General features: G+C 27.1%; 1 protein-coding gene across 1 annotated transcript in view; it reads left to right on the top strand.

Moving 5' to 3' along the window:
- Positions 1-24,863, top strand: part of LOC135925895 (DENN domain-containing protein 5B-like) — a 44,730-nt gene that overhangs the window by 3,808 nt on the left and 16,059 nt on the right. The window contains exons 7-15 of the mRNA XM_065461455.1: positions 1,317-1,485; positions 7,907-8,271; positions 8,951-9,067; positions 9,468-9,661; positions 10,234-10,387; positions 11,199-11,396; positions 11,598-11,749; positions 12,053-12,125; positions 13,149-13,323. Of these exons, the coding sequence (XP_065317527.1) occupies positions 1,317-1,485; positions 7,907-8,271; positions 8,951-9,067; positions 9,468-9,661; positions 10,234-10,387; positions 11,199-11,396; positions 11,598-11,749; positions 12,053-12,125; positions 13,149-13,323 (1,597 nt within the window). The remainder of the gene's footprint in view (positions 1-1,316; positions 1,486-7,906; positions 8,272-8,950; positions 9,068-9,467; positions 9,662-10,233; positions 10,388-11,198; positions 11,397-11,597; positions 11,750-12,052; positions 12,126-13,148; positions 13,324-24,863) is intronic.

Genomic DNA, 24,863 nt, shown 5'->3' with positions numbered 1-24,863 from the left:
AGCCGTCGTCTCTATTTAAGGGCGCCATTATCGAATTTGACCGATTGCGATATCGACAAATTAAGTTCGGATATTCGAATTTCGTTAGTGGCAAATTAAGTTCGGATATTAACCGATTCGAATTTCGATATCGATAAATTAAGTTCCGATATTGATCGATTCGAGATTCGATATCGACAAATTAAGTTCGGAAGGATAACCGATATCCTTATTTTAACATATTTTTCTTTGTTTTCAATATTTCATGAATTTTTTTCCCTCCCAACAATAAAAAATCAAAAATATTAATTATGATATTATTATAAGTTTTAAAAATTAATAAAAGTATCGATTAGGTCACTTTTTTCTGGAATAGATTTGGCAATAATGTTCCTAACTATGGAACTATTAGAGAATCAAGTATTCTATTTCCTTTTTTTCTCGAAATTGAATTGGGAATCAAAATTTTACCTCATTAACCCCCCCCCCCTTTACATTAGTAAATAGTTGTCATAATGTTAACCACCAGATGTAGTGTTACTTTATTTTTCCTTCCAAAGAATGGATTTTCAGTTAAAATAAAATTGATCGAGATGTAGCTGGAATGATATAATAATAAAATAGCCACATTGTTTATAGGGCATTATGGCGCATGGAATTTTAATAAAAAAAATTTCTTAATCTGGCCTGTGATTGGCCCGACCTTTGTTTGCATAAATTGTCCACCATAGCCCGATATATTTTCGTCATGGCAAAAATTACCCTCCACCCCCCTTTCCTTAATTCAAATAATAAAAATGTTCGATGATTCGAAGATGTATATTATTTAGGTGATTTGTTCTAGATTTCGTGATCATATTGTTGTTACGCGCGTGCGCATTTGAAATAAATTATAGGGGAAAAATAATAATATGTATACTAGGTAGCAACTCCCATTTTTTGCGATATTATAATTGTCAGTAAATATAATCGATTTTATTTAATTTTGTCCATAGAGCTCTCGCCAGGATTTTTCCAAGGGAGGGGGCTTGTGTTTTTCACCTTATTTTTTTTTGTAAATATAAAAACGCTTATCACACTAAAATATTCAGTTTGGATCATTATTTTTTTAAAAAAAAATTTATAACTTTTGCTTTGCTTTTCTTTCAATATAGTGCGCCGGGAACATGGGAATTTCTGAAAAGGAGATTTTTCATTACCCCCTTCCCTCCACCACATTCTCCGGCTACACTTATGTATTTGTCATAAAAGATAAATAGATAAAATGCCTGACAATTTTAAAAAACAAAATACCTTTAATTTATCGCCTTAAACTTAAAAATGTATGTGAAACGAAGATTTTGATGACATGAACTTATACGATAGTGACACGGATACGCTGTACGTTTCCGAGTGCGTGTGCCTCTTGTCTAGAAATCCGATTGCTGGTGCCTACAAGAAGATTTTGAACCTTATTTTCGATATAGTATCACTCCAAAAGAGCGACAAACGTGAAGATACTCAGAGGTATATTTATAATTGATTAGTGTTATAAACGTTACTTCTAAAAAAAACGGTACCTCGTTACCTTTCGAAACAAGTAACGAGTTCCTTTTCCTCAAAAAAGGGTAACGCCGTTAGTAACTACATTACTTTCATCGCCGTTACTTTACAGTTACTATTCATAATCACTTAAAGTTAGTATTGAAAGATATTGATATCTTGGAGGAATATTTAGTGGAATATGTGTAAAAGGACTGCACAAATCCACAATTTTTTTACCTATCCGATATTTAGTTCGGCACTTATACCGATCCGATACCGATACTTTAATTATTTTTTTGTCATTATTTTATAATAATATAAGATAATGAAATTAGAAACTTTTTTTTGATAAATGATTTAATCAGAATAAGTCACTTATCCTGGCTCTTAAAAATCAAAAAAAAAAAGTTGAAAGCTTTAAAATTCTAAAAAATGTGTTTTTTAGCTTTAAATTTGTAGAAAGTTCGTTATTTATAGTAAATAATGTCATATTTTATTAAGTTGTAGCCCCTTAGAGAATAATTATACATATATTATATCTTGTTGACGATCAGAATTTTCACTTCTGTGTTCTGTTTAGTGTTCCCGAACGACTCATTTTGAACCGATTCTTAAAAACGGCCAACTCAATATTTCATCCAAAAAAATATTTCACAAAAACCTGAAGATTTTGCTAGGGTCCTCTTTTAGAAAGACTATTATAAAATGTACAGTCGGAGAAATCTCCAAAGCTATTCGCTTCAAATTGAACTCCGCTGGAGGTCTCGATGGTAAAAGACATATTTATCTACGAGATATAATAAATATACACAATGCCTGTTCAAATATATTGATACGAGTAATAACAGGATATCAGCAACCTTGATACTCAATTTGGGCTCGGATCCAGGGAAAACGATTTTTTCTCTATGTTTACTAGGTATTTCAGTGCTACAGAGTATATAGAAGATCAGAAGGTAGCACATGATTTGGGGAAAACAATATATTTTGATAAAAATTTGGCTGCTGTTATTGCTATAAGAAGACCGACGGCATGTATTATTATTCGGCTCTAAAAAAATGTAACGATATTTTAAACTTTTATTTGGCTCATTGCCAAGGTGATTCAATATTCCTGAACGGTTATCCAACATTTCTCATTTAAATCTTAGAGACACGCATCCTCAAAGTAAATACTCGTAACTTCATCATTTAGGTTGCAAAGAACAAAAAATGTATAATACTTTTGTAATAACTAAATGTTCTGGCCAAATATTTTGGTTATTTCATAATCGATTATATTTAATTTTGAAATATTGGTTAAGTTTTTATATAATTTGTCTTAAAAGTAATACGCTGCTCTAATTTACTGTTTAAAGAAAATCATCATAACGTAGGTTGCACCAGGCTACTAGCGGCGCGATAAATTACACGCAGATTCAGGGATCCAAACCGAAACGAATATCGGTTCAGGTTCGGGTTCGGATAAAAATAACGGTTCAGGTTCGGTTCGTAAAAAATTAAAATATCGGCTCGGTTCAAATTTTTAAAAACCGGTTTGAACACTTTTGTATCCAAACCTACATTCGAATTATGTATAGGGAAAATATTTTTTTTATTTCATCATTAATTTAAAAAAACACATGTATAAAACCTTCATTTTTATTAATTGCACATTATAAAATAATATTTAATTTATAAATATAAAAATAAGAATAAGAATATATATCAATGATTAATTTTAATATGAACAATATTTTACTCTTTTTTTTTACTTAAATTTTTTTTATTAAGCCGCACAATTAATATATTTTCAAAATTCGTCTCACTCAAATTACATCTATAAGGAGATAATATAAATTAAATTGTTGAAAAACATCTTTCCACACTAACTTTGATAGCCGGCACTGCCAATATGATATCAGATTTGATGTGTCATTTATAATAATATTTTGGATTTAATTTTTCTCTAATTTATAAGCTTAAAATATTTTAAAAAAATTTTGTAAAATTGACTAATATACTAAAGTTTATAAAAATTATGACCGACAATTATCAATCAAATGTGATTGATGATAATCTTTAAAATAATTTGAATGTAATTGAAATTTTTTCAATATATTAATAATAACTTACATATTTATTTTAAGCATAAAATCATGAAGCTCAAACTGGTTCAGAGACATTATAGCGGTTCGGCTGAAGTTCGGCATGAATTTTTTTAGCGGTTTATGTTCGGTTCAGGTTCGATAAAAATAAAGGGTTTTAGCGGTTTACCGGTTCGGTTTGGATTCCTGGTTCCTCTGCACTTCTTATGCTTTCCATAAAATAAATTTCTGACACTAAAATACATTAATATAAAAGCCTATAATCGTTGGGATTAGTAAATTTATAAAAATTAAATAGCATTAAAAATTGTACCTACTAATTTTTTTTATAAAAATTTCACAAATAAATACATTGTTATGAATACCGAAAGAAATTGGATATTATTTTATTTTTACAATAAAAATAGCTTTATTCTTCAAAATTTATTTATTTATATTTTTAAGATTTTGGAATGCAGCCTCAAACAATGCCTACTTTATTTTCCATAACTAAATTAAAACAATCATAATTTTTGGCTATTTTTACCCTTTTTCTAAAGAGTGAATACAGATAAAATAAAAATAATTTATTAATCAGAGATACCAGTAAAAGATACCATTTGCACTGTCCGGCCCAAAGAAAGAAAGAATAAATAGATAGATAATTGACCAATACGGTAAATAATTTCAGGCCCGGCACGGTTATATATAAGGAAAATTAAAATACGGCCCGGACCGAGCTTTGGGCCGCGGCCTGCAGGTCTCTCACATTAATAATCAAAATAATAATTGATACATAATTCTTTCAAAATAAAAAAAAATACACAACAGGACTCATCATGGGTCTTGCAAATAATATAATCAAAATTCACGCGCCATTGTTACAAACCCGAATTAATGCGCGTGAAAAAAAACTCCCGATTGCGACATCGAATATAATAGTCGATTTTTTTAAAATGGCGCTATCCCAACATTTTAACCAAAAAGGTATTACGCGAGCCTGATGATTTTTCTCATGAGTGGCAGGAAAGTTTGGACATCTATTATCGACAATCTCGTGGCTTTCGTAATATTTATTTTGACCAAAATCTTGATTTAAAACCGGTTAAATCGGTCCGTTTAACAACAATCCGGCGGTTTAATAATCGTTTTATTGCTCACATTTTCTGTCCTTTTAGAAATATTTTCGAAAATTCTTTTAAAAAGACGTTTTTAATCTCCCATTCTATATACGATGATTTTTGCGTGGTTATGGTTTAGCATTTGTTATTTGGTTTGAAAAATTTATTATTTTATTCCTTTAGAAGGATATAAAAAATATATATTTCCCTTTTTCTGGTGAGATCAATGACATATATAATATATAGACTGAGACGGTTCGTTCATTAAAAGTGTACATCAAATGCAAATCAGCTGGAGACGCCATCTTGGTTACACTAATCATTATTAAAATTTTGAACGTGATGCAAACTTTATTAAAGAATTACCGGATCATCGAGATAATAAGGAAGCAAGTTATCAATTTAATAGCAGTTTTTAACATGAGATATAATTACTATACGTGTTACCAAAATGGCGGGTCCAGCTGATTTGCTTTTAACGACGCTTAAAAAAGGGCCGCATTCATCGCGGGATCCGATCCGTCTTTATTTTAACAGCTGATCGACTTCTAAAGTAGATTTGTGGGGACCAATTTATCTCTTTTAATTCTATTCCTGAATAATAATTCTAAGAATTATATTGCATAAACTGAAATTGATCAGCTGTTATATTGTGTCTGATCAGATCTCAACATGAATCTAGCCTAATTAACGGCATCAACGTTTGAGGGAAAACGTAAAACGTTACTCGTTTACTTAAAAATTAATATTTTTTTTATAAAAAAAATAAATAATTTAAAATCAGGTTTTCGACTCAGACCAACCACCTAAATTCTGCTAATATATCGTCGGTATAGAATTGGAATGCTCCATTCCACATTTTCAAAATTTTTTGAGTTAGAAGTGGATAATATACTTATTTATTCCCAATATATAATATAAAAATAAAAACCAGATTATAAATATATTAATTTTTTGCCTAGGTTATTGTCAAAATTTGATCAATAACTTTTTCCTATATTTGATTTTAAATTTAAATTTTGATTTTCTCATCTTAAATATTCAAAATTTTTGAATTAGAAGTGGATAATAATTTATTTATTCCCAATATATATAAAAATAAAAAAATATTAATTATTTTTGCCAAAGTTATTGTCAAAATTTGATCAATAACTTTTTCCTATATTTTATTTTAAATTTTAATTTTGATTTTCTCATCTTAAATATTCAAAATTTTTGAATTAGAAGTGGATAATAATTTATTTATTCCCAATATATAATAAAAATAAGAACTAGACTAAAAAAATATTAATTTTTTGCTTAGGTTATTGTCAAAATTTGATCAATAACTTTTTCCTTATATTTAATTTTGATTTTCTCATCTTAAATATTCAAAATTTTTGAATTAGAAGTGGATAATAATTTATTTATTCCCAATATATATAAAAATAAAAACTAGATTTAAATATATTAATTTTTGCCTAGATTATTGTCAAAATTTGATCAATAACTTTTTCCTATATTTTATTTTAAACTATAATGTTTATTTTCTCATTTTAGATCAATTTAAAAAAAAATCTATCATCCAAAGAAAAACTTAAAAGTAATATAATGTAATATAAAAAATATATAACCTCCCTACCCGATAATAGTTTTTTTAAAAAAATATATAATATGACTTTGTTATTTACAAGCCTGGACCTGATCAGCACACAAATTGTCCAAATATTAACGTGGATTCGAATGTGGATTACTATAAAATAATTATTCTTTATTCCAATCAACAATTCGTGATTCATCAAATGATCCTATATTCCTATTCGCTAATACTATTACCTAGAAATCCTTTTGAGGATGCGTTAAACCTTGATATTAAAAAAAATTAAAACTTGAAACGAATACCATTCGCAATTTACCATTATTCAAAATATAACCATTTAAAATAATTTTTTAATTTCAATCATATGTTTTATTGTTAATATAAATAGGATAAAGTTTAATAAAATTTAAAATAGTATTGCGCCATCTAGCGGACTAAAATTTAACAAATAATATTATTTTTATTTAATAATTTTTAATTTAATTTTATTAAAAGATTTACTTCGACGATTAAATAGATTAATGAAAATATAATTATCTAACTTTTGTTCTTTTTTAAAAAAATTAAATATAGTAATTTAATTTTAATGACTTGTTTATGCGTTAAAATATAGTTTTTAAGCAATGTTAGAGAAATTAGTATGATAACCACATTTTATTAGGGCACTGCCGTTTCACGTGATTTTCTAATCCACAACAATAACAAATAATTTTTGAAACTGGTTTATACTTATTATACTGTTCCCTTGTTACTGTTCATATTTTTATTTATTTCCTTTCCTGCTGATAATATTTTAGTAGCCATTTGTACAGCCTTCATGTCAAGTCCGGTGTGTCGATTATATTTCACTAATATTTTTTCCCATTAGTAATTCCCGACACTAATTTGTCCCGCAATACTGTATTATGTACATCTCTTTGAATTCACACGTCTTTGCTCGTATCTTTAATTTATTTATATGTTCTGTAAATTTTTTTCTCCTTCTTTCTTGTTCCGTTTTAAATAAAAATAATGTCTCTCCAGCATAAAATTCGTTTTCTTCGCATAATAATTTTTTCAATAGTATAATTATATCCTCATAATGATATTTCCTCTAATGTCTTTGGCAAACCCAACGTAAATCATTTTGAATAAACTTCAAGTCCAATAATTGCTAATAAAAATGACTTTGTCTTCTATTTTGGCTATTCTAAAAATGAATTCCATCTTTGATAAATAAACTTCCATCTCACACCTCTTCATATTAAATTTCTCCATTTGAAACTGCGCCATGTCGTAATTATACAATATTTTATTTCGATGATGTCCTTATCCGTTTTTTCATGTCCTTTTATATAAAATATATATATTTATTTATTTTTTGATACATTAATTTAATCGAATACAATACATCATTTTATCTTTTTATTATGCCTTGAAGGTATTCTATCACAGTATGTTTTTCCTATTTCCTCCCAAATTTCCCAATTTTCTACCGAATCTCTAAATTTTAAGTCATTATTGCACCATATGTTACATCAATCATCTTCCTGATTTATTTTTTTTCCTATATCGTAAACACATCAGTTGTTTTCGTGGGTTTATATACTTCCCTAAAATTTTGTATATGAATACTTTTTTTTTATCTCTCGTTTTAGAGTCAACGTCACTCAAAATTCGCCGAATCTTAACGCGGAAACGAATTTATTACATCGCCATTCCAATAAGAACGACACCCTGCCAATCATAACCCTTACAAGACCAACTCAAGTCGACCACAACGACTTGCTAAACACCGCAAAAGATTCTGCGCCGTGCTCTATGACATCTAATGGCGATGCGGAAGAGGAGGAAAATTTGATCTACCAACCCTCCGCCCAAAATTATAAATCGACAATTTTGGAGAAGGTTTGCAGCGAAATATTGTGTCGCATAAGTTTTCCTCATCCGGGAACGTACAATATACTGAAAATTTTTCCGGAGCTTTTAGGGGAGCAATACGCCATTGAATATTACAACCCGGGTATCATCTTTCATAATTAATTTGATGCAAAAGTAATACCTAGACTCACGACGCATTCGTAATAATGCATTCGAACAAGGGTCGTTGAATGCAAATCAGCTGGAGCCGCCATTTTGGTTGCCCATGTAGTTAAATATTCTCATGTTAGTAAAAAAACTACTATTAAATAGACAACTCAATTCCTTATTATCTCGATGATCAGACAATTCTTTGATAAAATTTGCGTCAGACTTGGGAATAAATTGTCTTCTCGTTTAAAATTTATATTGATGATGATGGGTAATCAATATGACATCCCCAGCTGTTTTCATTGGTGTACACTTTTAATATGAATGCACCTTCAGTCTAGGTATTATTAATGTCGTTGATTTTACCTATCAATTAGAATAATTTAATCATAATCGTATTTTCAAGTTTAAAAAATGATACTTAAAAATGCTATAATTGATTTTCCTTTTAACGAATATTTAAGATCATTTTATTTTTGAGATGAATCAAGAAGGAATGGAAAGGAGGGAAAGTACAATATGGGATTATAAAGGAAAAACAACACTAGCGGAAAATAGGTTTTATCGAGATATATATATGTATATGATAAAGATAGAAACCAGTCTCAAAATTTCCTATACTGAATAGCATTTTATAAAATCTTTATATAGTATTTAACCAAACTTTTTAGGTCACCAAGAATTGCCCTTCTTCGATTACGATATAGTTCAAGCACTCTCTATTTTCGACATCAAAATGTTCCTAAATATTTTCACCTGTTTGCTCATAGAAAAACAAATTTTGATTTGTTCGAAAAGTCAAGTCGTTATATATACATTTTTTTTAAATACAATATTTATTATCAATAATTATTAATATAACAAAACCATTATCAATATTTTTGTAATAGTATAAGTCTAATCTAATCTTTATAAACGCTTGACGTACAGAACTTATGCTGTATTTATAGTTTGTAAGCACAATTCGCTCGGGCAAATTTTTCGCTGTAATTTACATTATCAAGCCAATGATAGGTATATTTCAATGACCAAATCGCAGGAAAAACATATGTTCCGATGCGATAATATGCCAATCAGCCTTGATTTTGCTAGCGATTAGTTTTAGCATGACTTGAGCGAATCGCAGCTGCTTACTAAAAATGCAGCGTTACGGAAAATATTTTAATGATTACACCAATAATATATCAGGTCCGGAGGAATTAGCCAATTTTTGCGAGACTCTTAAAGCCCTGTTGTACCCTTTTATTTGGAACCACGTGTACGTACCATTACTGCCATCTAGTCTGCATCATTTTATCGAAGCCCCAGTTCCTTTCTTAATGGGATATTTGTTTTCCACGGTGTCTGACGAGAACGCGGGATTCGTGGATAAAATTAAACTGGTAAAAATATTACCTAATTATTTATGATTTTTTTAAAAATAATATTTAGAGATTATTGACATGACTTAGATTGCCTGTCAATTTTTTTTTGATTGAAAAGTCGAGCCGGGCAAAATTATTCTTTGTACGAATTCTTATATTTCATTTTAGCGATAAATCCCAAGATTATAGACGTTTATTTTGGTGTTCAAAATATATTTTGGCTTAGGTCATGTATTTAAATTTTTTTTCTAAAAACAGGGCCAAAAATTTAACCCCATAAGTTTGGGCAACAACTAAATTCCCACTGGGCCGGGCCCTAAGAATTTTTGCCATTTGCAGACATCTGGTTAAAGATAAAATAGAAATTTATAATTTTCATCTATTACTGTAAATAATATTTAAATTGGCGGGGATTCAACTAGTATTTATGATAGGTTAATTTTTTATAATATTTTCTAATTCATTTTTTTTGGCTACATATTTAATGCTTTTAAATTTTTTAAAAAAATTCATCGAAAGGGGGTGGGAGCCATCTTTAAGGGTAACAGCTGATTTATACCAATTTTTTTTTCTCAAAAAATATATTGCAGATGCCTAACTTATGCCTGGCCAATTTGGATACCGGTTTTGTAAAGTTTCCCGACAACGATGACAATACGTTGCCAGAGTTCCCGGATCAAAGAATATTCGCCAAAGAACTATTTCCTTTTCTAAGGTGCGGTCAAGGCCTCGTAAAAAATAAACGTAATTAATCAATTATTTAGATAAATTAAGTGGCGTTCTTCTCGTCATTTCGTATCATTTTTATCTATCAGTAACGAACAAATTTTTTATTTTTTAAAAAAAATCGTCATTTAAAAGTGATTTAAATCAATTTTTCTTTAGAATAACTATGAAATTACAAACTCGTATAACTTTGAAGAAATACCGCTAATATTTACAACAAATTTGATATGTTAAAACGCGTAAATATAATGTAAAAATTATATTTAAGGAATACGATGAAAATTAAATGTTAAACTTATTTTATTTTTATTTTGCTGAATACAATTTCGTGTATTTATTTCCATATTTTTTATTAAAGCTAGGCTTGCAAAAATTATTTTTGATTTTTTTTATAACCTACAAATTTAACATTGTTTAATATAAATAATTTTTTTTAAAAAAAAACATGAAAAATATGAACTTTAAAGTGCTTATTTTTATACAAGAACGGAGAAATTTTTTTTTTAAAAAATGCAAACGTGGCAAAGATTTTAAATCCAGTGACGTATTCCTCTGCCCCCACCCTACCATGTCTTAGTTTAGTTTTAAAAAAATCAAAACAGATGACTTGAGGGTTTCTTTTTTTTTAAAAGAAAAGGCATCGTGGCACAAAGATTTGAAGGAACATACTCCTCTCTTGCACCCCCCCCCCCCCTCCACCATATACCTAGTTTAATAAAAATCTAAAGATGATTTAGGTTTAACACGACTGTTCAACAAATTACATTAAACATGGATTAATCAAAAATTTATCCTTTTTTTTTTTAAATTTTTTTCCCTTAAATTAAAGTTGTCTCGAATACGATTATCCGCACTATTTTCGCGCTCAGGTTCGCGCGTATTTTCCGAAACTCCGAGAGTTTTTTCGTGGAAAAACATGGAACGTTCGATTGCCAAGCTTTTATCTGCGACCAGAATCCTTCCTTCGCGCCGTTTTTAGCCGCCTTCCTCGATACCCAGGCATTCACGGGACTGCATAGAACGAGCGGTTAAAAAAAAATACCATATTTTTTTAAAGCATTCTAATCTATAAATTTTTTTAAGATAGCCGATAGGTAGTCTTTTATAAAAAATAAGAATTTGCTAAATCTGTTCACTTAATTATTTTTTATTGCTTGATCCTAGTAATTAGATGAATATATTCTTCATTTAGCACAAAACAAATCAATTTAATGATAAAATGTAACAGGTGAGTCAGATGAGTGGCATCTCTCATTTTTTCAAACACTGACCCGTCAATGTATAGAAGACAGCAATTTTGAACAAGAGGATGGAGTTTGCCCGATTAATCATATCGACGAGAAAGGATCGAAGGAAGGGAACGGAGAAATTATGCAAGAGGTAGTTTTTTTTATACATGCATTTCTTTCTTGTTTTTCTTTCCTTCTTATATATCCGTCCTTCTAGAACTCCCTCAACCTACCCGGGTTTAGCAGTCCGGGGTCTAAGTACGTCATTTTATTAGTCTCAGTGAGTCGACTTAAAGACTGACTCGAGCCTATTATTCAGGATTCTACTTATTCCATATTCTTATTTAACGAAATTCACTTGTTTTGGTAACATGATAGAAACCCAAAAGTTTAAGCCATTTTTCTTTTTTAATAACTAAGTTTTCTTAATTTTTTTTTTGATAAATATTTGTAGGGTGTTTTCGCCTCGACATTACGGGATTGTAACATAAATGAAAATGTTCTCAAAAACGCTGTTATATATACAGGTTTTATTTTATTTTTGATATTAAATCCTGTAAATATATTATCACTACCTTAATATATACTTGGTATGCCCTTATCTAGCCAAAAATGTATGTCTTTGTGACGCATTCTGGAACATTAATTTATCTATAACAAAAAGGATATATTTTTAGAAAAATAATCATAATCATTTTTGGGCTAATATACCCAAGTTGGTCATGGGTGGGATGAAGAGCTATATTGTAGAAATCCAATGGGGGTGTTAAGTGAATTTGGGCAGTGGTCCAGGGTATAGTGGCCCAGGGAATAAGGTAAAATAAAATATCCATCGTGAGGTAAATATTAGGTAAAGAGAAGATATAAAGAATTTGAGATGAATGTAGGTGAAAGGAATGTGTACGAAATTAGAGTGGGTGAGAATAAAGGTATGATTCTCACTGAATATGACTCTATGTCTCAATATTAGAGGTCTGCAATGGGCGGTTTGCCCATAGCCCGCCCACCCATTATTTTAATATTTTTAACCCGTTCACTTCCACCCAATGTTTGAAAATAATTTGTTGATTGGTTTTGACATTTATTTTTATTTTAATCCATTCTGCTCATTTCGTTCAGAAATTATTCAAATTCGGCAACTCATCCACATACATTTTTTTAGCGATGGAAGCAAAACCCGCTCATTCCAGAATTCCCATCTTTCTTTATTCACAAAGAATCTAGATCTCCTTATCTTAAAGATTATAAGTGGCAACCCCTCAACCTTTTTAAGACCTCGTTATTGAATCTCGAATTTATTTTATAACTTATAAAAAAGTCTTAAATAAATATAACCCTATGATAATAATTAAAATATTGGAAAAAAAAAATAATATATATTTTTTTAAAATAAATTAAATTTTTCCGAGATTTTGTTTTCAAAGTTAATTTATGTAAAGGACTTCTACCAATACTATGTCAGCCTTAACTCAATTTTCGATATCATATTAAACTTTATGTTATGCAATGTATTGACTAAAATCAACGTTGAAATAAAAAATGTTGGATAGAACATATGTTGGCAGAGCGTTACAAGCCCGAAAATCAAAAAATTATTGATCTGCGCGTACCTCAAACTGTGGCAGACATCTCTGACGAATTTCCTTTTGATTTTTCCAATATCAGATCCGATATCTTTATTTATTCCGCCAACGATATTGATGAACATCCCAACACCCTTTCAAAGTATAAGCCTTAAGTTTTTTTTATATTATTCCATTTCCTTTTCTTTTCTTTTTTTGATTATGTAAAATCAATCATTTTATTTGTAATTTTAAACATCCTTAATTTATTTAAAATTTTTTTTTCTCTTTAGATAAACACTTTTTCGAAATCATTTTGGATTATGATAAAAAATAATAGGAATTATTAGATCGATTTTATAATAAGCAAGATTGAGGTAACGATCGGAGAATAGATTGAAATAGAAAGAACTGAAAAAATAATAATCAGACTTTATTACATGATCCAACTTAATTACTAATAATAAACAAGTCATAAAAATTAAAAGGCGAAAAAGCTAAAATAAAAATTTTAAAAAAAATACTTTACAAAAACTGAAAAAGTCTTATAATATTCACAAAATCTCAAAAATATCCGAATTCGAGGAACAGCTGTTTTTGAAGATTTTCTTAGACTTAAACGCGGCAAAAGAACCTAAGTTTGTTACCTATCTTTTAAAGCGTTGAAGCACAACTTAAAAGAAGTGCTCCAGGACAACCTTTAAATCATTTGTTCAGTGAGTTTTTTAAAAATATTGTATTCTAGCATGGGTAAATTATTACCCAGATAAATTCGATAATATTTTGCACTTATAACCTGACAAACCCACATTGTCGATAACATGCACATAAACGATTTGATTTTTTTAAATAAAATTCCCTTCCATAGAAGATATCAGTAATCAAGACATGCATGGTCTCGTAGAGTGAGATATAGTTACGAATTATGAGGAAGAAAAATGCAAGAATCATTTCTTATTATTTTACCTTAAAGTCAGTTATAAAAAAAAATAATGGCGATTCTTCTCATAATTGTCTTCATTGTGCCCAACGTGGGGCTTGAACCTATGACCCTGAGGTTAAGAGCCTCGTGCTCTACCGACAGAGCTAGCCGTGCTCTAATACATTCGTATATAAAATTATAAATATAGAGATTAAATATCCTATTTATATGACAATGGTATTTTTATTGACTATGGTAAGTGGAAATAAAAAAAAAAATATTTAAATTTAACTAACCTATTTACAACTCAAATTTTATTCTTCAATTTTAAATTTAGCAATGCATAAATATGTTAATATCATTTTAGGAACACCGAAAGATTATTGGTATTAAATCGATTATGTTTTTAAAAACAATAATGAATTTTATTCGTAATTCTTTTGTATATATATACATTTATATAATTATCCAATTTAACTTCCAATAATATGCAATTTGATTAACCTCGATAATATAATATTACATGTCGGAAAGTTATAATAATATAATACACAAATAACGTCCTTTTAAAATATATAACTTAACATTTTGAATAGATTTTCAAAAATAACAATTGGTTAGCCCTTTTTTTTGTATTTAGGTATAGTTGATAAGTATGGAAAACATAAAAAAAAATTGATTGGTTTTTCTTTGACATTTTAATTTATGAGATGACATGATTTCGAATCGAAAAATGACAGGAAATTTATAAGACGTTGTCCGCTTGCAACTATTAATTTACTACAAATTTTCTTTATTTAACCAATAAAAAATATTATAATTTTTAAAACGAAAAAAATTAACTGTTAAAAAAAAATTGAATTCAAAAAAATGAATTGATAATTTACAATTTCGCAGAGTTGTATCTTTTTTGGTAGCTATTAGCGCGCTACTTTTTTTGAAATCAAAAAATATAATGAAGGTAAGTATAAACATAAAAATTTAAATACAATATCATAATTAATTAGAATTTTTTTGATTTATTATTTAATTTTGAAATTGATATATATTTTTCAATTTGTAATTTATATTTTCATTTGTATTATAAACCTAAATCACGTGTTAATAATTTAAAATGTCATCGCCTATGGATATCCAAATCGTTGAAAGTGATTCAAACAATGATATTAATGAAATGGAAGATGCCAGGGAAGAAAATGTTCTTAATAGCTATAATACAAATTTCCCATTTCCTAGATTTGTTTTTTAAAATAAATATAAAAACCAAAAATGGCTTAAAATTTATTTGTTTCAAATGTAAAAAAAATATTTCCTCAAATCAATCCAGTTATAACCTCACGAAACGCCTAAAGGTAAATTGTCATTTTTACATTCTAATAGTGTTTATTTATAAGACTGTTTATGCCAATAGTTTAAGGAAATGGAGAAACACTAAATAATTTTGGTATAGGCGACTCTCCAAAAAGTCTAATTCAATTCAAACCAAATTGATAAATAATACAAATGCCAATATTTCTCAGAAATTGGCTGATAGTTATTGTTGATTTTATAATTGATACACTTCAGCCAATGTCCTTCGTTGATAATCCATCATTTACCATGATGATTAAAACTATCCCCTGGTACATTTTATGTCGCCAGACACTAATTAATAAAATAGCAGATGTGATGAAAGATGCTCTAATAGTAGAGTTATCAGAGATATCATCTATATATGTACCACGGATAGTTGGACACATAACACAAGGTAAAAACTTAATGCAACAGATTACCATAAATATTTTTTTTATTACATAAATTTTTTTTCAAAACTAACTACATTTTAATATTTATAAATTTGATTTTTATATATTTACTATACAAAAACATTATAAGCATAAAAATAGAAAAAAAATTTGTTTCTAATAGTCTACAAATTTAGTATTATTGACTAGTGTTGTTAATTGGTTGGTTGTATAAAACCAGACCAGGTGTTTGGGTCTAAAAAATTGACCAAACCAGCTCTGAGCACAGACCCGGGGTTCAGATAAATGTAAAGTAAGATAAAATAAATCTCATTATCTAATCTTAAATTAAATTAATATTATTATACCTTCTAAATTAATAATTCAAAGCTTTATTTTATTCTCATTTTTCTTACCATTTAAATATTTATAATTTTGGGTGCTTTCGATTGGAATTTGTTAAAACATTCACAATCCTGGTCTCGACCCCGGGTTCGGGCTCAGAGCAAGCCTGAGCATAAAATTTGGTCTTAAATTTTATGACCTAGCATAGCAAATTAGAACAACACTAACTGACTGACTGAGACTGACGCTAACGTAACATTTAAACTTTAACCATATTAATATTATATATATTTAATATTTTATCATTAATTTATATTTGAATTTGTGTTTTAGAAATTGCCAATATTTTATAAATAGTCACTATTTTTCAGTGTTGTTCTTGTTGTGCTTGTGTTGTCTTGCTTTTGACTTGCACTTGTGCGTGACGATTTAATAAATAAAACCCATTTGTTGAGATAAAAATTTTTGTTTGTAAAATTAATTATAATAAATAACACATTTATTTAAAAAGTTATTTAACTTTAATTAAATAAACTATATAAATTGATTCAATTTTTTTTATAAATTGCAAATGTTTTATTTTATTTATAGGGTAAATTATTTTTAAAAAAAACAAACAATTAAAATAAATTAACAACAATATGTTTTTTTATTTTTGCACAACCCTCAAAAAATAAATGACAATCAAATATATAATATATAACAAAACAGATTTAAAAAATACATTAAAAATTGGATATTTTAATTTTCGTTTTTTCTTTATATATATATTCTCCTTTTTCTAAATTCCTTTAAAATATATTTCAATATAAATTTACCTTAATTCATTGGTTGTCCTCGATAACCAATTTCCAAAAATTGATGCATTAATAATTTGAAAAATCAAAAGGAATAGTAAATTCATTAAGAATTGATGTTAAATTATTAATTATTTCGTTTCGAGTATTTGGTCGGGGATTGATCGACCTATATTTGTTTTTTAACACTCCAAAAAAATTTTCTATCGGGTTTAGTTGCGGCGAATAGGGTGGCAAATATTCTATTCGCGCTCTAAAACAATCAATGAGGTGGCTTTTATGGATGGATGCATTGTCCATAACAATAACTGCATCACTCGGTTAGAATCACCACTTACAGAGGAAGAATTGATCATATGGAAATTATTTGTAATATTAGGTATTGAATTTGAATTAGATAAAACAGGATCAGGATTTAATGTAAATGAATTTGTATTACTAGATAAAATTTGTCGTATATTAAACATTTGAAAAAAATATTAAACTCTATTTTATAAAAAAAATTAAGTTATATAAAAATTGTAAAATGCAAAAAAATTACCGTATGTATTTTTAAATCTGTTTTGTTATATATTATATATTTGATTGTCATTTATTTTTTGAGGGTTGTGCAAAAATAAATTTTATTTTAATTGTTTGTTTTTTTTTAAAATAATTTACCCTATATTTTTCATTTCTTAGTTATAAATATCGTCAATTATATTGACGTTGTGGGTTATTTAGATTGTGGATTTTCAGTAAGTTATATCTTTTATTTTTGAATCTTGGCCAGTTTAGTTTTTTTTTTTTTGCTTTATATTGTTAGCGTTTTCTATTTTTCTGGTATTGTTTTAATGCCCTGCATTGAAAGCAATTAATCATAATCTTACATAATTCTTCTGTGATATACGTTTACTAGCTTATTATAACTCGAATATTTTATTTTCCAATTTTAAAATTTAACAAAAATATATCCAAAAGAGGGCGTTAAATGCGTAAATATGAAAAATATTATTTTATAGGGAAATCAGTTAGATTATTGTTTAGCGCTTAATTTGAATCAAAGAAAAATATATTTTAGAGATTATGTTTTTGGGAAACAAAAATTCAGAGATCTTGATCAATACCGATAGCAATACATGCCTGTCATAATTGGGAGACTTTGATTTGTAAAATCTGATTTTTGGTAAAGTCAGTATGTATCGCGTTTGGTGAGACATTTTTATTTTTATAATTTTATGTTTTAGTTTAATCGCGCTAACATTTTATTTTTAGATTTATAAAAGTTAATTATTGCAAAGTCATTGTGATGGGACAAATATAAAATATGAAATTCTTCATCAACATTAGTCCTAATTTCCTTGAGTTCTAAAATGCTCTCCGCTATTCTCATCTTCTTAATCAATGTCATGTTTTTAAAAAGTAATATTTAAAATAGTTGTATAATTAAATAATACATTCTAATGAGAAATAAAATTTGGAATAAGCATTGAATCCAATAATTTTCTTGCTTCTGAGGAAATATTTATTTCAGGCCATGTGATATTTCAGTAATAGCAAATAATTGGCTCTTCCCTAAAAGCTGTTACTGCTTGATGGCAGAGACTCTATCTCGTTGGACAAGGTTGCTATTTCTTTTTCCCTGTTGGACAAGAAATTTCAGAAATAATTATTATTTGACTAGAAATGTGAAAATGGTAGATAAATATTACGCCACTAAAAATTTGAAAATAATAAGTAAATATTACGCCGGAAAACTTGAAATCGAAATTAATTGATAAAATAAAGTAGATAAATGTAATTAAATATATATTTATTATGAGATACGAATAAATATTAACAAATATAAATTAATATAAACAATAATATTTTCGAAAAATATATTTGGCATCTGCATTTTTTGGCATTCCCCCCCCCCGCTACGTACGCCAATGTCCCAGTAAAATAATATTTTTCATATTTACGCATTTAACGCCCTCTTTTGGATATATTTTCGTTAAATTTTAAAATTGGTAAATAAAATATTTGAGTTGTAATAAGCTAGTAAACGTGTATTATAGAAGAATTATATAAGATTATGATTAATTGCTTTCAATGCAGGTCATAACCCCTAAAAAAGTATTAATTGTTAGTGTTCAAAATATAAATCACGAAAAGCGAAAATTCAAAAAACGCGAAATTAGATATTTTATCTTCAATAACTTTTATAAAATTATATTTAATCATAATCCTTTTTTATAAAAGTTAAAAAAATAATATTCTATCCGCTAGATGGCGTCAATATTTTTAATTTTTACCAAAAATATAAAAATAATGAATGTGTATTAAATTTTCTTAATGAGATAAATTCTAAATACTAATACAAATATTAAAATTTAATTGAAATTTTATAATATTTTCGAAATTTCATAATATTTTAAACAACTTTTTAGTTCCTTTACGCCATTTTTAAAATTTATTCTCAAAGATTCCTATTGGAGTATTTATAACTTTTAAACGATTAAATTCATTTACGCCATTTATTTTTAATTTTTAACTTATTCTCAAATAATACATAAAAAAAAGAAAATTTAAAAAGATCGAATCGGTTTTTCTAATCCGAAATTTTTGGAAAACGCCAAATATCTGTGCCGATCCTATCCGATATTTAATATCGGCACAGCCCTATTAATGATTCATGGTCTCCCCATAATTTCGTTAAATGAGTTCTGACAACCTGTTCCTAATTAATGGTTAATAAGATTTTATATCTGGATTCGAGTAAAGAGTGATCCTCTTTAAATCTCATATGCCCTAATATTTCATTGGAAATATCATGGTCATGATTTCTTTTATATTTTTTTGAAATTAAACTAAAATTATTTTTAAAAAAAGTTTGGACCCTGAACCTAAATTTTAAAATAGGTTTTTTTCCGCGAAATATCGAGTTGTTTTTAAATAAAAAATTAATTTCAGGAAATAGCTAATTTTCGGAATGAGATGAATAATTTTCAGAAAAAAACCAAAAATAAAATATATCAATTGAAATAACAGTGACAGATGCGTCACACAAGTTTATTTCAAAATAAAATCATTTATGACATATCACCAATTTTCCAAAAAATTTAAAACAAATTTATAATTTAAATTATAAGCTTAAAAAAGATACAAAAGTACGTCTAAAAAATTTCGCGGATAATATTTTACACATTACTAATGATCTACATATTTCGCCATTTATCCAATCAAAAACACCATCGATAATTTGCTGTACTCCAAACCAAGCTGACTTCTGTATATTAGACGTTGATAAAACATTTAATTTGGGTGATCTATACCCTTACTGCTACAGTATTTAAACATATAGAGCTGTTAAGAGATATAAAACAGACGAATCCCTAACATTTTTAGGACCAATATATTTGCACGGAGATTCTGATATGACCACATATACTTTTTTTTCTCATTTACATTCTGCAATTTTAAAAAATAAAATAAATATTAAAAAATATCATATTTGGTAGTGACCAAGAAAAGGCTATAGTAAACCCGATTCGGGAAATATTTATATTTAACACTCATTTAACATGCACTCGTCATTTAAAAGACAATATAAGAATATATTTGTCGGAAAAACAAGGTGAAAATGGTGTTATGTCTAAAAAAATTATACAGGATATTTTTTTCTTTTAATGGGCTTGTATTTTCTCGGAACGACCAAATATAATAACGAAAAATTAAATGATTTATATAATTATTGTGATAATCAAAATTTAAATATATTTTTGCCATATATAAAAAAATAAATTTCAAAAAGTAATTTATGAAACATGTTTACATTCCCCTAAAAAAAATAAAATAATAAATTGTTTATGGACAAATAACAACCGTGAATCTATCGCGTTTTAAAATCGTATATAAACTGTAAACAACGTCCTTTGAAAGAATTAATCGAAAAAAATTAAAGATATAACAATGTTACGAGAAAAAGAATTGGAAAGATCCTTCTCAGGAACAGGAGAATATTTTTTAAATAATGAGTATCATAACTATTTAATTCCCGAATCGATAGAATGTCATGATACATTTAAATAATTTACTTAATAGTAAAAAACAAAGATAAATTACATTCATTAGATAAAAATTTATCCGTTTTAAAACCAAAAGGCTCAAAAAAACCACATCAGAGACGTAGAATTAAAGCAGAAAGGACTCGAAAAAATAATATCAACTAAATTATATTTATCTTAGGGAATTAATGTCTTTTTAGTTGTACAATGATAACGTTTTATCTTTACATGATTATTAAGTGAAGTATTATATCATAACAATCTACTGATTCGCGTATTAGAAATTAGGATGATAATTATTTAATAAATATTCTTCCCACTCTCTGAGATTTATCTTTCAAATTCATTATCTTAGATCATTGTAATATCTTTAATTCTGTCGTACAATTTCTTAGGGTTTTTAAGTAAATATATTAATATATAGCGAATAATTTTAATTCATTTTTACAATAGTTGCATAAATCACGTAAATTTTTTATTATTGCCATCCATTAAAATAAAAATTATGTTGTGTAATTTTTTAGACATAATAGCATTTACAATTTTTTTATTGGAATATTTCGCGAATCGGGTTTACTCACTTAGGGGCCCTACACTTATATTTTTCCAATGCTTTATTTCTTTAATTTATTTTATTATTTCAATTCACTAATGTATTTAGAAATGCATTTATGAACTGACTACTTAATATTTTTTAAATTTCAATATTTATTATAAATTTTAATTTCCCTATTTTTTCCTGATTTTCGCATGGAGAGGTAGAGAAAATCATTTGCCGGATATATTATCGAGATTAGGGGCAGGTTGTGCTACTCCTGAAATAATTGATAACATGATTATTGATAGAGAAGATGCATTAGTGCGTACTCTATCATATATGTTAAAGGAAGGTCCTACAACTTGGGAAGATCTCAAATCATATACTTTAAAAGATAAAGTATTGAGACAAATAAAATTATTTTTAACGGGGAAAAAACCATGGAAAAATAATTATAAAATTTATCAAAAATTCGAAAAAGAATTATCCGTTGTGGATGATTGTTTAATGAGTTGAATTGGGATAAAAAATCATATTTTTTGGTTGTGGATTCATATTCCAAATGGATTGAATTTGAAGAGGTTCAAGGGTTAACAACTTAAGTTGTTATTATATTATTACAAAAATTGTGGGCTAAATTCGGGATTCCTAAAATAATTGTATCGGATGGTGGTCCGGCATTTATAAGTGAAAATTTTAAGCAATTTTGTAATTCAATTAAAATTAAACATATTTTGACTCCACCTTATCATCCTAGCTCTAATGGCCAGGCTGAAAGAATGGTAGCCATAGTAAAAAATTGGATAAAAAAAGGCTAAACAAGAAAAAAATGACGTCTGGTTAGCCCAATTATATTATAATAATTCAAGGAATAAGGAGGGAGTTACTTCTGTTGAATTATTTTTGGGTAGAAGAACCAAATTACCCTTAGATTTTATTAAGTCAAAAGAAATTGACAATATATTATCTTGAAAAAACCAATATAAAATTTCCTGTGGGGAAAATTATTTGGGGAAGACTTTTTGACCATAAAAAAAATGGGAGAAATGTTGTGTTATAGATAATATTGGGAATAAATTATGTACAATACGATTTGATGATGGTACTGTGGGAGTACGTCATAATGATTTTACTAGGGTAACTGATAAAGGGGGAATTAGTCCATAAAAACGGAATTGTGGTTCCTATAATTTTTTAGGACATAATTCTTAGGACAGAAATCTTATATGATATTTGTATCAGTTTTTAAATATTAATATAAGGCTATGGGAGCCAAAAGTAAGTTATTTAAAATCAATCTGATATCAGTAGTATTTCAAAAGAAATTTTAGTAATATCATGTTATTGTGATATAGAGAAGATTATCACTAATTCGATTTAATTTTATTTAATATCATGTTATAGTGATATAGAGAAGATTATCATTAATTCGATAAAACAGTATTTCAAAATCTTGGAATGTACAGACATTATAAATAATTTATGAAAAGAAGATAAAATTAAATAAAATGTTTTGTGTGTTTTTGTTTCAGAGAAAGAAAAATAAAATCGAAATATTATAAAGACGCAAGTTATAAATATCAAAAGTTATTTAAAATCATTGGATCATGATAAAGAGAAGATTATCACTTATTCGTTTAAAAGAAAAGAGGATAAAATTAAATAACATGTTTGATTTTTTTTTTCTTTTAAGGAAAGAAAAGTGAAAGGTAATATTTTTTTTATTAAAAGAAAATAAACGAATGGTGTTTTTGTGAAAATGGTTATGTGTTAATATAAAGAGAGATTATTAAAAATGATAATTAGAGATTTTCTTCATTTAAGAAAAGTGAAAAATTTTTGTAAAAAAAAATAACTTGAGTGTTGTTTTCAGGTGAAAATTGTTTTTATTTTAATTTCAATTACATAAGGGTAATTTGCAAATTATTATATTTTTAAAAAGATTTACTATCATATTCTAAGTGAGCTTTCATTTTGTTAATATTAATTGAGAATTATTAATTTTTATAAATATAAAGTGTTTGGACAGGTATAAAAAAGTTTCTATTAGATATTTTAGATTCAATACTTAATTATAAAATTAAATTTAATCATAAAATTAAATTTAATCATAATCCTTTTTTTTTATAAATTAAAAAAAAATAACATTCTATCCGCTAGATGGCGTAAATATTTATAATTTTACCAAAAATATAAAAATAATGAATGTGTTTAATAAATTTTTCTTAATGAAATTCACTACCACGTTGTCCTAAATCAACACAAAACAAGTTCATTTCACTATTTTATAAACCTAATTATGTATGTTGATGAAATATCTGTTACTTTAATGGGCGAAGGGGATGCGAAAATCAGGAAAAAATAGGGAAATTAAAATTTATAATATTTTCTTAATTACGAAATTTAAAAAATATTAAGTAGTCAGTTCATAAATGCATTTCTAAATACATTAATGAACTGAAATAATAAAATAAATTAAAGAAATAAAGCATTGGAAAAATATAAGTGTAGGGCCCCTAAGCGAGTAAACCCGATTCGCGAAATATTCCAATAAAAAAATTGTAAATGCTATTATGTCTAAAAAAATTACACAACATAATTTTTATTTTAATGGATGGCCATAATAAAAAATTTACGTGATTTATGCAACTATTGTAAAAATGAATTAAAATTATTCGCTATATATAATATATTTACTTAAAAACCCTAAGAAATTGTACGACAGAATTAAAGATATTACAATGATCTAAGATAATGAATTTGAAAGATAAATCTCAGAGAGTGGGAAGAATATTTATTAAATAATTATCATCCTAATTTCTAATACGCGAATCAGTAGATTGTTATGATATAATACTTCACTTAATAATCATGTAAAGATAAAACGTTATCATTGTACAACTAAAAAGACATTAATTCCCTTAGATAAATATAATTTAGTTGATATTATTTTTTCGAGTCCTTTCTGCTTTAATTCTACGTCTCTGATGTGGTTTTTTTGAGCCTTTTGGTTTTAAAACGGATAAATTTTTATCTAATGAATGTAATTTATCTTTGTTTTTTACTATTAAGTAAATTATTTAAATGTATCATGGCATTCTATCGATTCGGGAATTAAATAGTTATGATACTCATTATTTAAAAAATATTCTCCTGTTCCTAAGAAGGATATTTCGAATTCTTTTTCTCGTAACATTGTTATATCTTTAATTTTTTTCGATTAATTCTTTCAAAGGACGTTGTTTACAGTTTATATACGATTTTAAAACGCGATAGATTCACGGTTGTTATTTGTCCATAAACAATTTATTATTTTATTTTTTTTAGGGGAATGTAAACATGTTTCATA

The sequence above is a fragment of the Gordionus sp. m RMFG-2023 genome, chromosome 3 (genome assembly GCF_954871325.1).
Source record: "Gordionus sp. m RMFG-2023 chromosome 3, tfGorSpeb1-WG-v2, whole genome shotgun sequence".
Lineage (NCBI taxonomy): Eukaryota > Metazoa > Nematomorpha > Gordioida > Chordodea > Parachordodidae > Gordionus > Gordionus sp. m RMFG-2023.
This window is presented reverse-complemented; position numbering and strand designations above follow the sequence as displayed.